The 16,464-nt window shown below is 36.2% G+C and overlaps 2 protein-coding genes across 2 annotated transcripts in view; one reads left to right on the forward strand and one right to left on the reverse strand.

Moving 5' to 3' along the window:
* Nucleotides 1–7,820: 7,820 nt before the first annotated feature.
* On the reverse strand, nucleotides 7,821–9,818 carry atox1 (antioxidant 1 copper chaperone). The gene is made up of 4 exons (XM_057349748.1): nucleotides 9,714–9,818; nucleotides 9,461–9,533; nucleotides 9,034–9,172; nucleotides 7,821–8,536 (listed from the first exon to the last, which is right to left on the reverse strand). Exons 1-3 carry the CDS (start codon nucleotides 9,717–9,719, stop codon nucleotides 9,048–9,050), a joined length of 204 nt encoding a protein of 67 aa, XP_057205731.1. The 5' UTR covers nucleotides 9,720–9,818; the 3' UTR covers nucleotides 7,821–8,536; nucleotides 9,034–9,047.
* Nucleotides 9,819–10,374: 556 nt separating this feature from the next.
* The window catches only part of slc36a1 (solute carrier family 36 member 1), a 43,249-nt gene continuing 37,159 nt past the window's right edge, over nucleotides 10,375–16,464 (forward strand). Inside the window, exons 1-4 of the mRNA XM_057349572.1 lie at nucleotides 10,375–10,542; nucleotides 13,446–13,554; nucleotides 13,755–13,869; nucleotides 13,956–14,046. Coding sequence (XP_057205555.1) covers nucleotides 13,527–13,554; nucleotides 13,755–13,869; nucleotides 13,956–14,046 — 234 coding nt within the window. The 5' untranslated portion in view covers nucleotides 10,375–10,542; nucleotides 13,446–13,526. The remainder of the gene's footprint in view (nucleotides 10,543–13,445; nucleotides 13,555–13,754; nucleotides 13,870–13,955; nucleotides 14,047–16,464) is intronic.

Below are 16,464 nucleotides of genomic sequence, written 5' to 3' on the forward strand. Positions count from 1 at the left end.
CTCAGTTTGGGTGGGACGTCCCACAGTTAACTCTGTGTATCCAACTCACGTGGACCTTTATACTCAAATGTAGACTCTCCACCCAAACTTTGTTTTTGTGTTTGTGCTTTGTTTTTGTACATGATTATATACTTTGTCTGATGGTGTCCTTTGTTCTGTAACACTAACCGCATAAGAATTTTAGTGACTCTCAACTTAGTTTTGAGCAAACATGGACAGATCAGTTCATATAGTTGTGATACTCACAAAGACCGTTCCTTCAAGCTAAATATTACTGAATGAATCATTCCGATCTTGTAGGTCCTGTTGATGCAGACATGTATAACATCATAAGGACATTTGAGCTTAGCTGTTTGGATGCATCTTTAGTCTTTTGGCCAATCCAAATAGTGTCACTTCCTCTTTTAGACCAAAGGTCAAAACAAACAAATACATCAAAACCAGTTGTAGGTTTTCTGTATATATGAAATATTACCAGACTATTTTCAAATTAGTGTTATCAATATACATTTGTTATTGATTTGTACATTTATATTGACATTAGCTATGATAACTATATTGAATCTTTAGATGTCTCATCAAAAATAAAATGTAGTTGTTAAGTCATATTAACAAAATGTATTTATTATTCAAAAGTGACTGTATAATCTGTTATTGGTGTGCAGCTATCTTATAACAGCCGGCTCCAAATGTAGCATGTATTTCAGATGCGCAGAACAGATTTTTGGAGAGAGCGTGTCAAAAACTGTTGATTCCTGTTGGAAAAAAAGAAAAAAAGTCCTAAAGTCTCTAAGTTTTGCGTGCCCCTGACCCCCAGACTAAACTAATCTGTTTCATTCCAGCTATGGGACATCACCCTCAAATTCATGGTGAAAGAGCTACGCTCTGCTATAGATTGCTAATGTCTGTACTTTCTGAGCGGTAAAGAGAGAAACATCTGGATGAGACAACGCTGGAAAATATAGCTTCTCTGCAACGTGGCATTTTCCATTCCGGCCTCTGCAGACACTGAAGGAGCGGAGGAGGTGTAATTATTGTATGCACTGCAGACGTGGCGCTGTCTGTGGGAGCTCAATGGGTCACAGACTCCCAGGAATTTTGTCAATTTCAAATACAATAAAAACCCATAGGAAATATTACATTTGAGATCGCTTGAGATATCTTAAGGTTTTCTCCTCTATAAACAGCAATGAGTTGAAGTTGAGAGGAAATTTAGACTTATGTATTGGGTTTTCACATTTTTCCTCTTAGGAAGAGAGCCCTTGAATCTCAAATGTACAGTATCTCCCTCTGAAAGGATCTCAACAATCTTTTTAACTGTGCTCATACTGGCCAAGATATCAAAGTGTTCAAGAGATTTCACACAAATATTTCTTAAGGCTAAAATACAAGACTTTTGCTCAGATTTTGCCCAGATTTTCAGTCCGGACTTGTTGCAGAAAGTCTGTGCCAGTCTGCAGATTTGTTCAGTTAGTGTGTTTCTATCTGAAACTTTCAAAAAGTCTGCAAGTGTATGATGTCTAGTTAAAAAAAATCTGTTCAGATTTTAAAAGTCTTGTAGTGTATTCTAGCCATTAGAGGATTTTTTATGTGACCTATAAATGAATTATATAAAATAATTGGTAACATGTATGAGTTTGTATTTGTTATTAATGTTGGTTAAAGTCAATATAAAAAGGTAACACTTTACAATAAGGTGCTATTAGTTAACTTTAGGAAATACATAACATTAGCTAACAATGAACAATTTAGTTTTTCAGCATTTCAATGCAGTTATTCATGTTAATTCATGGTGCATTAACTAATGTTAACAGTGACAATGTTTGATTTTAATAATGTATAAGTAAATGCTGAAATTAACATTAATTAATATGAATAAATGCTTTAGAAATATTGTTCCTTGTTAGTTTCTGTTAGCTAATTCATAAACTAATTGTTGACAAATAGCACCTTATTGTGAAGTGTTACCAATATATACAACTGTATACGATGACAATTTATTGACCAATATAATAATAATAAAATAATTGTATTTGTTTTGAAGCATCAAAATATTACATCATAAATCCTGGCCCTTAATTTATTTTGAGTCCCTCTGTGGTTATAGTTTACGGGAAATACCTCTCAAGGGACCAAACTGAAAATAGCTAGTTTTAGACTTGCACACCAGACGGTGGGAGTTTGACCACCGTTTCCGCAATAAAGTTACACAGGTTGACCAAAGACATCATCCCTCAAAAACAAGAACTCCTTTCACTCTGTTTCCTGTTTAGATCTGTGTAAACTCCGTCCCTGTGAAGAATTACCACACTTGACTGGAATAAATCATTACACATCAGTTTACAGTAAATATAAACACTAAGTTGTTTCTGTTGTGTGCATAAATCATGTATACTGGAATGATTTACCACTTGTTAGAAAAGGTTCGGTTTGCACTTTGCTGATAAAGTCAATGGTTTAGGATTAACATAAATTCACTATAAAATAGTGTTAAGCAAATACTGGCACAATGTGTTTACTTGATGCCATAAAATGGCATAAATCCATTGAGTCTTTGTCATCGTGTCAACTGAAGCAAGCCCACACATAGTGAATGTGTCTTTTCACAGTGAACCATCTCATTGTGTCAAAGACTCGTCTGTAATTTGGAAATAGACCCGTCTTTGCCTATAGAAGCTACTGTGCAAACTGGAACATAAACGCACTATTTATGTAACCAGGTGCATAATATCACATTGCAGTCACTGAGGTTAAACATACACAGTTTAAAGATAACCATTTTGATTTCCTGTCATGTGAAAATAGTCTGTGGTGCTTGTTGAAATAAACACATTACTGTGACTAATACTTAGAAGGGTTTACAAATCTGAGTATTACACTTTACGGTGTTGTTTTGCTTTTGTTTTGGAGCTACAAAAAATGAATGATTTCATAAAGACTTCATACTCTGATGTACATATATAATGCTGAGTTTGACTGAAGAAGCAGATGGGTATGTAACCTGCTGTTCTATACTTTGAGAAATACAATAGCTCTTCCTCTCAATCCCCAATTTCCTTTACTCCACAGATGACTTGGACAGATATGAGCACAGAGAAACATCTGGGCGTCTATCCAGGAAGACAATAATGATAAGCTGACAGATGGAATAAATGGACAGAATAGTGAGTACGTCATGATTCTGTGCTCTACTTCCTCTTTAGTTGCTAAGTGGATTTGAACGTGGCGTTTCAGTGATGCAGGAGTGGCTGTTTTCTGTGGGATGGATTATACGTGTTGGGTTCAGACCTGCTGTTGAATAAGAGTTGACCTGCTGACGTGTACATCAAAGACAGATGAAGACCGAAAACTTTTCTTAGCATGTGTGGTCTTTACCACTGTAGACTGATAGCCGACTTTTTAGCATTGTGTTTATCAGGAACTGAATTGCTCTTTAAAGTTTAAATAAACACATTTGCAAAATATTTATGGTTCTATTATTATCTTAATTTAATTCAAATAATAAATACGTTTTTATTATTCATCTTTTTTAAATATTTATCTCAACCCTACCCCTTCTCGGTCTCTGTAAATGTGCGAACAAATGTTTTTTACTGTTTTTTATTCATTTTTTATCATGACGCAATTATTTCTTAATAATTCCCACAATGGGCATTTGATATCGATGACATTTAAAACGTGACAATGCTGATGACAAGATTAAGAGCAGAATTATGGTCTCATAAAAACGTCCTTGTGTTGCCACATCAGCAGCTTTCTGGTGAAATCTGAAGTGAATGAATAATCCATAGAGTCTTTTGATTAAATGACATTTAGAGATACAAACGAAAGCAGCGTTTAATCAACCCCCATAGTCTTCATAATTACCTTCAGTTTTGGCCCCATCTGTTAAGCAGCTAATTTAGCACATAAGCAATGACTGCAAACCTATTCTCATTTACTAATGGACTGTAAGCCTATAGTTTCAGCCTTTCCTACCATTTGCGCACTTCAAAATCCTTGTTCTGATTCTTTGTGTTTTACAGTTAAATTAACAAAACACGCCTAAAACAAGATAAATTCACTTGAAAGTGACATTTCCATTAAGTATCAAGACTGGGGAATGTATCCTTTATATAGTGTTGTTTCAATGCTTCAAATGCTGCAATTGAACATGTAGCTCATTTACATTTATACTGTAACTGTCTCCAATTCTTTCATGCAAGACATTCCCATTTCCGGTTCATCTAGTTCATTTATAAAGCAATGTCTCAATTACAGTATAATGAAATCATAAAGCTGCATGCATAATATTTGTTAAAACAATTATACTGTTATTTTATAAGAAAGATAAATAGTTTGAAATGAAGTATTGGCCATTTCTCAAAAAAATAAACAACGCTGGTCTAGAAGCCCCTCCTGTTTAATTGTAATTTTTTATTTCAATTCAGTTCTAAATATTTTGTTGGTTGTATTTTGTTCCAACACTTGTGTTAAAAAAATTAAACAAAAAGTACTCTGGACCACATTGTTTTCTTTCTTTTTTTACAGATTTTTCACATCTAATGTAATAATCAAACTGTAATTTTACAGAATATTATTGTTTTTTTACAGGTTTTTCAAACATTTACAAGAAAAACATGAATGTGACAAAACTGTTTATGTATTTAACTGGCGCCCCAGCTGACATAAATTTACCACTTTTTTACGGGATTTTACAGTAAAGCATTGTTTACGTCTTGCAAAATGGTCTATACAGCAGACCATATTTTAGTGCCTATGGTGATGCTGTAAACTGTGGGTCTCTTGAGAATCACGTCCAGTCATCAGATACAGACTGTACTGTGCTTGGGTTACAGTACTTTTTCCTTGATCAGCTTGAGCGTTTACACTTGTCTCAACTTAGACTACAGTCATGTCCCGCTCTCTCGATCTTTTGAAAAGAGCAAAAGATTCTTTTCAGTCGCCCTCAGTAGATGTTATCCTCTGCACATATTTTTCTTCTTTATGAAGTAATAACAAATTCAACTGTTTAATCTTTCTTCTCATTTTGGCTCTTCTAACTGTCTGGTCTTAAAGTACATGACCAAGTTCTGCCAAAGCACTTTACATGAGCTTGAATTTTGCCTGAATTCTCAAGTGCCATGACTCAGTTAAGAGGGTGTGTGCGATCCTGTGATAGCAGTTAAATTGTGAAGGGGTTGGTGTGAACAGGGAAAGCCCTGTTTCAGCCTGTCACCCAGCGACTCTGTCCGAACATGATACTATTGATTCATACTATTGCATCTTTTATCATTTATGTCTCTGGCATTAATTAACAGACCATCCCTGCAATACTGACACTTTTAGTTCTTAGATGTTGAATAAACAAAATCACAAACAAAATCTCATTGATCATGAAAGAAAGAAAAAAAAACATAACAAACTGTGTTTTTAAAATGCTTCAGGCAGAATATTTAGGAGGATATTTTTGACATCTCATCTAGTTAGCATCATCGAAGTTTCAGTGCTGTATTAGAATTAAAGATCACAGGAAGGTTCTGTATTCAAATTATTTTTTTATTGGGCAACACTGTGCAAGATTAACCAGAGCTCTCAAGATGACACATATGTATACTAAAAAACGCTGGGTTATTTTCAACCCAGAGCTGGGTCAAATCCAAACATTTTCTGGGTTTATTGAACCCAACGGTTCTTGAAAAGAACCCAGCATTTTTTGTTGTTAAGTGGACAGCACTAAAAATGTACAAGTTGGGTGTGAAATAACAATTTACTTTACAAAAAATTATTTTACATTTTCTGGCGTGCCACAGCTGGCTGAATATTACCATATTGTTCTTACAGTGTATAAACAGCTGTGACATGCTGTCAGTTACCACAATAATTTAAACTTTGACAATTCAATATTATGACAACACTTCTGAGTCATTCCTCAGCCTGTAAGAATTAACAAAGATGTTTACAGTCAACTTTGAGGCATTACAGTATATATCAAACTGTTTGCACTTTACATATTATGAAATCTGGTGGTTTCTATCTGTTAAACGTGTTGAAGTTTCCTAAGGTTACCTAAAGTAACTATAGTTGGCCCACTTAATATACAACACCTCTCCACCATCTTACTATCTGAGAAGGTTATCATGTCTACATGGCAACTTTATGGTATCACATCACCAAACACCCGAACATGAACCATTAACCTTTATTTTTGAATGTCTGCAGTATTTCACAAGAATAAAATGTTAAAGTACTACAGTAAACTGTAGTAAACTGCAGCATACCATATTATAGTAAATATACCAGTATCATATAATTACTATAGAATACTAGTATTCCTCAGTATTGCCTAAATGGAAAAACTTAGTAAATACTGTTATACTATATCATTTACAATAATACAGCATTTTAAAAAAATGTTCAGTTATTTCAACCTAGCATTGGGTCAAAACGAGTCAAAAAAAGAGCCAAACCCAGCCATTGGGTTAAATTAACCCAGAAAATGTTTATATTTGACCCATACAATGGGTTAAAACAACTCAGCATTCTGGGTTGAAACAACCCAACAAAGTTTAATTTACAACCCAACAGTTGGGTTTGTCCTTTTTTGACCCAATGCTGGGATTAAGGTAACCCAGCATTTTTAGGGCATCTAGGAGTTTTACTACAGTTAACTTTTCATGTGGGATTACTGATAAAAGACAGACATTCTCTTTAAAAGACTAATTTAAAAGAAATGAATGGACTAGAGGCAAGGTTTCAGATACGAATCTAGGTATACTCTGTACAACAGATTTAGACTGGGATACTTCATTTGTCAAGTGTGGAAAAGAACTAAAGATCGGCTCTCTGTTTTAGTCAGTGATGCATGTGTCCACTGAGTTCTTGTGTACACTGAGTTTCCATCACCTGCTTGTTCAGACAGAGGGAACCAGCAAAAGTCTCTTTCCACTTGTTACAGTTATGAGTGCCTCTGGAGTCGCTGCATGGCCTGAATGGGGGGTCATTTCTTACATATTCTCTTTTCAAACTAGACATTCCGGATGACAAAGAAGCACTTGTGTTGCTCCCACAGAAGTATGATGAGTTTCTGGATGAATTTCAAGCATCTTAGTGCCAGTTTAAAAACACTGCAATCTATCAAGACTGTTATATATTTTGTATAGGCTACTCCCAATTAGACACTTTTAATGCTTTTTAATGATATTTTTATTCATAAACCTGTTATAAATAACTGTATCGGTGGGAACAGTTCTACATTCAGATTTTGTGGATCTGTATTCAACACACTCGACTAAAATCACAGTACAAGTGCCACGCACGTATTGAAATGCAGCAACACCCAGTTCCAAATTCTGGTACAAGTTGAACAGATTCAGCAAAGAGATGAGGTTTGCACGGTCATGTGTTTTATAATGAAACTTCGTCCCTGAGCTGCTCCATGTAACACATTCTGAAATTCAAAGCAAGGCAGCGACTTGATGATTCTGCTTAACAGTTGCAGCTTGAAGAACAGGGCTTATTTTTGCTCTTTTCTGTGTTTGAGGCACATCTATATCGGAGTCAAAGATATTCAATTAACTGAATAAATAAACAGAATTTGACCAATAAAATATTGAAATGTATTTTTTTTACGTTTTTCTTTGTAAAGAATGATTAAAAAAAATGCATGATGAATTCATTTAATTTCATTGCTGGTCTATTAGTCATTACAGATCAATTTCCATTAATTGTCCTATAGAGTTTGTTTCCTTCATACACACGATACTGGAAATGTTTTGTTTGATTTAAACCAGTATCCCTGTCTGCACATCTTAAAAAAAACAAATCATTCAAATCATGAATGTATTGTAGATTAAGGCTTTTATTTAGAAACCACTGCCTAGAATTTTTTTTAATTTGTTGAAAGAGTAACATTGCCCCCCACTGGTGTAGAGTAGCAAAAAATAAAGCAAGAAAAAACAGTATTCATCTTGTTTGTCTTTATAAATCATTTGCATCACAAACCTAAAACAAAACATATAACTGTGTAATATTGCCAAGTTATATCAGGTTCAATGTGGAATTATAAAAACAAAGTACAACAACACTGTTTAAGGCTTTGTCACTCACATTGTTTCGAATTCGAATTAAGTTTTGGATTGACATTAAATCACAAAGCATGTACTCCAAGCATGTTTAAAGACAGGTGTGTCAACAGAACTTGTTAAACTAGTAAATATATTTATCTGAAAAGTAAACAGTTACAGAAAGTTTATTTCCTCTAAACATGAAGCTTTTTTAGATACCTTTTCTGTGCCATGCATGATAACCTTGATAAACAGACAAACTAAAGAAAACACAGGAATCTTTATTTTGACATGTGTGCGTCTATACAATCACATTCAGACTCTAGAAGTGTTTGGATAGGGTAGGAAAACAACCATGATTGAAAAAAGTCTAGTAGTGTTTCTTCAAAACATCTTGATGGTCCCCCAAAAAAGTAAGCTATTGGATGTTCGTATGTTGATTTGTCCAATGGGCTGTCCCACTGCGTGTTCTTCAAAGCAGCATTTGTGATCTGTTGAAACAAGTTTTAAAAAAATGGTTAAAGACCAAACATATACATAAGGTAGTATAAATATTGCAATTTTGTGCACTTGTGTTATTCAAAAAATCATTGTGAGACAATAGATACAAATAAAATGGACACAATTAAAGGATAAGTACTAGACCTCCACTAGCTAAAGAAAGATGGTGGATTTGAAATCACAGGAAGGCTGTAAAGCTTTTTACGCTGTAAAGACACTTTGGACTGACAAGTAAATCCTGTTTGATCACAAGACAGAAGACATGTATACTGTAGTAACTCACGTGTCATACACAGTGTCACATCACTATTTAATCATAAGAAATTTCCATTCCACTGCTGTCTAATGACGTAGTCTTACATTTACTGTAAAATAATACTGTAACTTTATAAGTTATTTGAGGAGCAGTCTGGGATTTGTGCAAGGGATCAATGAGATTCAAAGACTTATGACTGTATTCATTTGTTTTGTATTGATTTTCTCTCACCTTGCTGTAATTTTTCACTTTGGACCGATGTATGTAACTGTTTTGCCAGTCTTTTTCAGTGTTTCTAGAAGAACATCTGTGTCTTTGTCGGAGTCGATAAAAACCTTCTTGTTGGGAAGATCAATGTCAAATTTGACATCTGTTGAGAAACACATTTAAAGCAAACACTAGGTCAAAACTGAACTCTGCTCCTTCCTAGTACCAAGCAAAAGGAATAATCCCATATTCCTTTTGCTTGGTAAAAATCTAATATAAATTTAGACAGAAATGAAGAGTCAAACTAAATTAATGGATTAATGTAAAGTTATTTAAGTAAAAAGCTTATGTCTATTCACTTTCATAAATTCCACTAGTTTTATTAAGTTCATATACACAGTTCAAAGGTCTTTCAGTAGGAGACTCTTCAGAATAAAAAATAAAAATTTACCCAGTTTTTTAAGGACTCGGGTTACAGCACCAGAGCATCCCTCACATGTCATGTCAACAAAAAACTCGTGAGTCTGTCAGAAAAACAAAACATCTCTTTTATTTAACTGTGAAATATCATAAACGCTAACGTTAGCTGCAAAGCTAAACAGCTGGATAGTCCTGATAAATAAAAAGCGATGCTCTACAAAAAGCTGGTGATTAAATATATACATATATTTGTTAATAAATGTGTAGATTAAATGTGAAATTACCGTCATGATGTGTCAGAAAGTTCCCACAAATTAGACTCTACAGACTCGATCCACAGACTGTAGCCGCACTATTTTCTACAGTCAAATGACGCTGTTGGGTTTAGGGCTCATTACTAAATTACCACTATTTTCTGACACCGGTCAATTTGACAACTGACTGAATAGTTCGCAAATGTAATTTAAATGTCTACTTTTGTAAAGTTGTATACAATGTTTGTTGTTATTTTGTGTGTGTTATGTGTTAACGGGTTTCTTTTAAAAGGATTTGCAACACACGTTTTACCAAGATGAGGTATATTTTTACATGGTCCCTTCGATCTCAGTTATTTGTTTAGGGCTCCCCCTGTCCTTAAACAAAAATGTTTATATGTTTTAGATTTTTTTAAATATTTTTTATATTTTAGGATATTAAAGAAATAAACATTTTATAAAAAAAACATTCTTTTTTATTTCACCTAGCGTTACAGATTTGTATTATAGCAACAGGGTTCTCACTTAATTAAAAGCTCATTTTAATCGCAAAACTTAATAGCAAAAAAATGTTGTGTTGCTAAAAAAATAACTTTTGGTTTTGAAAACACAAACAGTTTTGTTGTGCAGGCAACTGCAGCGGCAGAAGTGAAATCAGCTGACCGGCACAGATCATGTGACATGAGGAGGAGTTCAGGGACAGTCACACGAACGGTGCAGTTTCACATCAGAGCTGTCATTCCACATGAAATCTGCTGTTCTGTCATAGCTGGACTCATTCATGTCCAGTTTCGGATATGGGATTTATGATCGTTATATAGTTCGTGTCGGCCTTTCAGCGGCTGTTGTCGTGTTTACGGTAAGTCGTGTCATCTGTGAATTGCAGCATGATAGCTGATGGCTAACTTACATGGTGCATACAGGATCTTGCGTATCGACAGTTATGACGTAGCATTAACTGCAACAAAGTCTGTGGGTAACTAAAATTATATTCTGTGTTATTCTAACGTTAGATAGCAAGCATTAGGGCTCGATCAGACAGAACACGCTTTTCATGTTCGAAAACGCGAGGCACGCCGCTCTGTTCTTTTGGTTGACTCCGAAAAGAGCAGCCCGCAGCGGTTTTTTTATGTTGCTAGGTAACCATTAGGGATGTAACGATTCACTCAGCTCACGATGCGATTCACGATTCTGATCTCACGATGCGATTTATTCACGATTTACTCACGATTTATTTTGAAAAAATGAGTTGAAACCAATTAGAAATGAACAACGTCCCTTGCATTATTTCTTAAATGCTTCACGTTTCTTTGTATGATAAAATAATGTTTTATTTCAAATAACAAAACTAAACTGCAATTTTATAACAAATTAATAATAGAAAAAGTCTCTTTAATATAAACAAACTAATACTGTCTGTGCTTTTCTTGGATTTTTTTGCATTTAAGAAATATCAGCATCCACGTTTAGGTTTGCAGTGAAAATAGCGGCCCCTGCTGTCCACAAAATGTATTGCGATTCAGTTCAAGCCTCAACCGATTTGAATCGTCGCTCATTATAACCGATTTTCAACCGGCTCACGGTGAATCGTTACATCCCTAGTAACCATGTTGCTAGGTAACCACCGAAACAGCTGTCCTGTCAGTCAAGGATTATAGCGCGAGCGCTCTAGTTTCTGTTATGGCCCGATTCACATTTCGCGTCTTTTCCGTGCTCATATTCGTTATTTTAAATGTAGACGTGCGGCATGTTGTGCGAGCGCGTCGGCGCCGCATCTAGATGAAAAAATCTAACTTTTCAGAAAGCCGCAGGTCATGTGACAAGAACCAACCAGCCAATGAGCACGCCGGTGTATGCTACCCTGTCAAATGTTGCTACCGCCATTCAAAACAGGACTAACCCCAACCCTTACACCTAAGTTACCCGTCCCCCAACCCAATCACAACACGAGGGTAGCAAAATTCTATGGGTAGCATAAATTGACAGAACACCGGAACGCGCCTGCTTGAGTGGTAAAACACTGGGCAAAATGAATGGTTACAATATCAGGAAACTCAATTCCGCGCAACATTTCAGTGTCTAAGAACACACGATTCCTTTGTAATTCATAAGGTAATCGTAAGGATCACCGTCGAGTCCAGCTGCTTGTAGTTTCAGCAAATAATTGCGTTTTAGTCCCGTTTATTTGTTCCTCCTATTGAATGTAGCCACTTTGCCTTAGTTTTGCTTTTGCCACTCAAGGGAGCGTGTCCCGGCGTGTTCACGTGGGAAAGTGACGTCAATGCATACCCTCTATATAGACAAGCACAATGAAGATGGAGATACAGATGATCACAGCATAACTAAATCTAGTAGCAGAGTTATTGCAAGGTATTTTCAGTGCATATAGTCCATATATCCTTTGTTAATACCTCCTCGTCTCAACGGCTATCGTGGCTCATGGTTGCTTAGCGACGACAGACACCAGGAGAGCACAAAGTCCAGGTGCTTTGGAAAAAAAAGAAAGCGCAGTGCAGCTCAAGTTTTCCGTGCGGTTTTAGACACGAAATGTGAATCGGGCCTAACGCGAGGCGTGCATAAGCAGCTCTCAAAACGCTCCCTGCCAACTGAAAACAATTCAAAAGAGGCGCGTCTCACAGCAAAAGACTCGTTCTGTCGGATCAGGCCCTTAGACATGTTGCCAAGGGTCATTGCATTAGTTTGCCCTTCCAAATCGACAGTAAAGAGAGTACTTCACAGATTTTATGGGGACGTTAACGTTACCTCACATGTAGAATACAGTCTGGTGTAGCACATTAACTTAAATGTGCTTACTAAGTAGGCCTAGTTGGAAATAAAATAATTGTACTGACAGCATTAGGGGATATGTGTACTCGTGTTGGGTTTCTTGCTGCATTGCTTTAAAATGGGGAAATTGCTTTCTCTCAGTTTTATATTCTTGATGGTTTGCATGTCTGGCTATGTAGGCTCTATTATATATGTAAAGTCCATGGCCATCCACACTTTCTGTTCTTCTGTCATTTTATTGTGAGGTTCATTGATCTGTTGTTATATTGATTTTTACATACCAAGACAGGGAGTCAATGGGAATTGCGGTCATGGCAAAACAATGGCCACTCCAAAGTCAAACATTGATTTTAAAAGTGACTTCATGGATTGGAGATTACAATTTTGATTGTAAACATGTAGATTGGGTTCATCATATTGTGTGATGATACAGTTACATTTGTGTAAGCTGAATTAATCTGCTGCTATTTGTGTGTCTATAATGTCTAGTACAGCTGAGCCTACAACAACAGCTAAGTACTGTAAATGTAAATGAATGAACAATGTTATTGGTCCTGACCCGTATAACCATAATGGCTATATTATGTTAAAGTCATGTTATTGCAAGGTAATTCCCTTTAATTTTCTCTCTTCATTTCTCATACAATTTGAAATATGTATAATATGGTACTAAATGATGTAGCATTCATATTCCCTTGTTCCTTCTTATTCAAATTATTGTTTTTGCCTACATACATAATAATGCAAATGACGGCTGTACATTATGTGCTACAGTAGTTAATCTATGAAATTGTTGCTGCTGTATGAAACTGTCAGAACTAATGTGTATTTGCATACTCTCGTGTCAGCTCATTCGGTCTTGCTTTTTAGCCTTGAGAGATAATAAAAAATATTATGGCACAGAAAGGGCACATTGTGCGTCACACATGTGTCCTGGGAGGGTTAATAACTCTGTTCATTTGTCTGCAATCACAGGACCTGTAGATGCAGCGTCTCCGCAGGGAAGCTTTTGATCAGTGAATCTATCAGTGGTAAATTACACCCACCAAAGCAACCATGGCCTCTGATATCACCTATCAGGATGGTAAACCAATTTCCTTTGCATTCAGGAACAATCTTATCTCCTCTGACTCTTTTGGGCTAAGCTTAACATGAGAAATGTAATAAGCGATGTATAAGTGAAATAAAAATGAAGATGTCTCTGTCTCTGGTTTTAATGTCTCTAAGCAAGTCCGTTTTTATTCTTTGGTACAATGCTAAAGCTCTATTGTGTGTTGATCACAGGCCCAGATTTTTCTAGAAGAGATGAGTGCCCTGCTGAGGATGAGCCTATTCTTTCACCTGGTTCTGCTCGACAGACAGAATACGAACGAATCGGAGGAGGAAGAACAGGATCCTCGTATGTGATATAATCTATTCATACTTACTGTTTATAAACTTCTATATATCATATGTTTTGTTACAATATTCATTTTTGCTTGACAGTTTTTTTCAGACACTAATTCATTTACTGAAAGGAAATATTGGCACTGGACTGCTCGGCTTGCCTTTGGCTGTCAAGAATGCAGGACTTCTGGTACGACCCCAAAATTCATTTAGTTTAATTGCATTTGGGGATAGATGGTCATGTTGTTGCCTTTTTTGAATTGTTGTTTTCCTGCTTTAAATCTAAAAGATGTATAGTTTTATGTGCACTTGTCTGTGAGTGATGTAGTGGGTTTGTTTTATTGTGGCAGGATTTGTCATTATTATGAACTTGCAGTATGTCAGCATCATTTTGGGTCTACATTATTATGCTCTTTATGAGTGTTGAGATATTGAATTACTCATTTGACCTAACCGCACTTAAACACAAAATACAAAACAGCAACAGTGTAGTGTGTAGAGAACACTACACACTAAACACAAACAGCAACAAAACACTGTAACACTTTACATTAAGGTACCTTTAATGAAGCTTTTATAAATGTGTTTTCATTAATGATTAATAGGTAATTAACAAATGCATTATAAAGCCTTTATAACTGCATTAATAAAAAAGAAATTCTAACGAAATACCTTCCAAATAGTGAGCAGGTATAAGAAAAACAACATAACACCCTACAGTGTCCAGTCTGACAGCCTATTGCAAACAACATCAAGATAATAATGAATCTGCTTTCGAGTCAAATAAATAATGAATAAATACATTTATTAAGCATTTATAACATGTGAGTTAAAAATGGCTCACTATTTGGCAGGTATTTCGTTAGAATCCCTCTTTTTATTCATGCAGTTATAGCTGCTTCATAATGCATTTGTAAATGACTTATTAATCATTAAACTCAGAGTAAAGTGACATTGAAATATGTGTTCTGAGTTTGTCACACAACAGAAAAGTGTGTTATTAACCACCCAGCCAAATTTGAATGGAGAAAAAAACCATCCAAGTAAATAAAATAAGTCATCAAAATCTTGGAAAAATAAGCAGTACTCTCTGCTCTCAAACGATGGGGGCGTGTCCGCTGTTGGCGCTGAAGCCACGCCCACTCGAATCGCTCAACCTGAGTCCCCAGCCCAGTAGGCTATATGTGAATTATGTGAATACGTTTTATGGGAGGGTTTGAATTCAAACACGCGCGATATTCATCAATAGATAATTCACGAGCAGGTTAAAAGGTATGCGTATTTGCCGTGCTGTCCGGGGAGAGGGCTCCGAGACCGGCAATTTCTTCCAAACTCGGAGTACTCTCCCCATGTCCGGGGAGAAGGCTCCAGGCCCGGTATTAGCCCGAACCCAGAGCGCGTTGTGGTTACAAATAGCAGCCGGCAATGTTCAAAGATAGCATTTGTGCGCGGAGGCAGCTTAGAGAGACAGGCTTATAGGCAGCGTAACGGAAGTCTATTTGAATTATAAACAGAGAGCGTCTTTGCTATAACCACTCACATATTTAAAAACTACAATACTAATTTCTTGCTAGAAATGCAATCAAAAGTTATTGAAAGTGAACATTAAAATTACATTTATACAAAACTATGCTCCAACGGGCGTTTCGGCCAACATTTTATTTTTTCGAGCTTGAGCCTTCTCGACCAATCACGTTCCTCGCATGTTGGAAACGACAGGTCTCCGTCACTGGTTAGCTGTGAAAAGTTGCTTGACAGGACGTTTTTTCAGAAAAGTTAAACTTTTTTCAACCTCAAAGGACGCTTTGAGCTGCAGAAAAAGACGCTGGCGCTTGCGTTTTAAAAAGCGATCATGACTTTTTTGAAAACACGGTTTACTCCATAGGATTATAATTTAAAACAGACGCTAGCAGCTTCAAAAAAGAAGTCAAGTGTGAACACAGACAGCTTTGTCTATTTGTAGTGGTTCTCTCTTGAGCTGATAAGGTAGATGCTGGGATTACTGATAGCGAACCAGCCGGGTGGATTATCTGCTCGTGCTCATCTCGAAATTTGTTAATTAAACATCATTCACTGAAGTACGTCGCGATAACGCGCTGTGATCCTCCTTCTGTTCGCGTCTGCGTTACCATTTGCTTGTTATTTGGCGTGAGATTTGTTTAGTTGGGCAGAGTGAGAGCCTGAAACCATTTGCGAAAAGCTTACAACCCTGAGCTCCTGATTGAGCAGACACCTGATGCTAGGCGCTCTAGTTATGAGGGAGGGGCCATGCATGCTCGGACAATCCATTGCATCATCGATCCCCTGTTTTAGCCCCGCCCAAAAAATCCTGAACAGTATCGGTGAAAAACTGTTTAACGGTTTAACTCCACAGTTCAGTACTACATACTTCTGAGTCTTGTAATGTGTTTCAGCAATACATTTCTAACATCTATAATGCATTTAGTAACAAAATAGAAACTCAGAATTCTCTTTACCCGGACTTTAATGAACACATTTACAATTGCTTTATAAAGGGTACCTTAATTTAAAGTGTTACCCAAAACACAAACAGCAACAGTGTAGTGTGTAGAGATCAGCTTGATTGTTCAGGGGATGTGCTTTAGTT

Source organism: Triplophysa rosa, linkage group LG13 (genome assembly GCF_024868665.1).
Source record: "Triplophysa rosa linkage group LG13, Trosa_1v2, whole genome shotgun sequence".
In the NCBI taxonomy this organism is placed as follows: domain Eukaryota; kingdom Metazoa; phylum Chordata; class Actinopteri; order Cypriniformes; family Nemacheilidae; genus Triplophysa; species Triplophysa rosa.

Excerpts from the sequence above, each read along its gene's own strand:
- atox1 (XM_057349748.1), bottom strand. Across the intron at positions 9,173-9,460 it reads CCGAGTCCTTAAAAAACTGG|ATGTCAAATTTGACATTGAT; the intron begins GTAAATTTTTAT and ends GTTTCTCAACAG.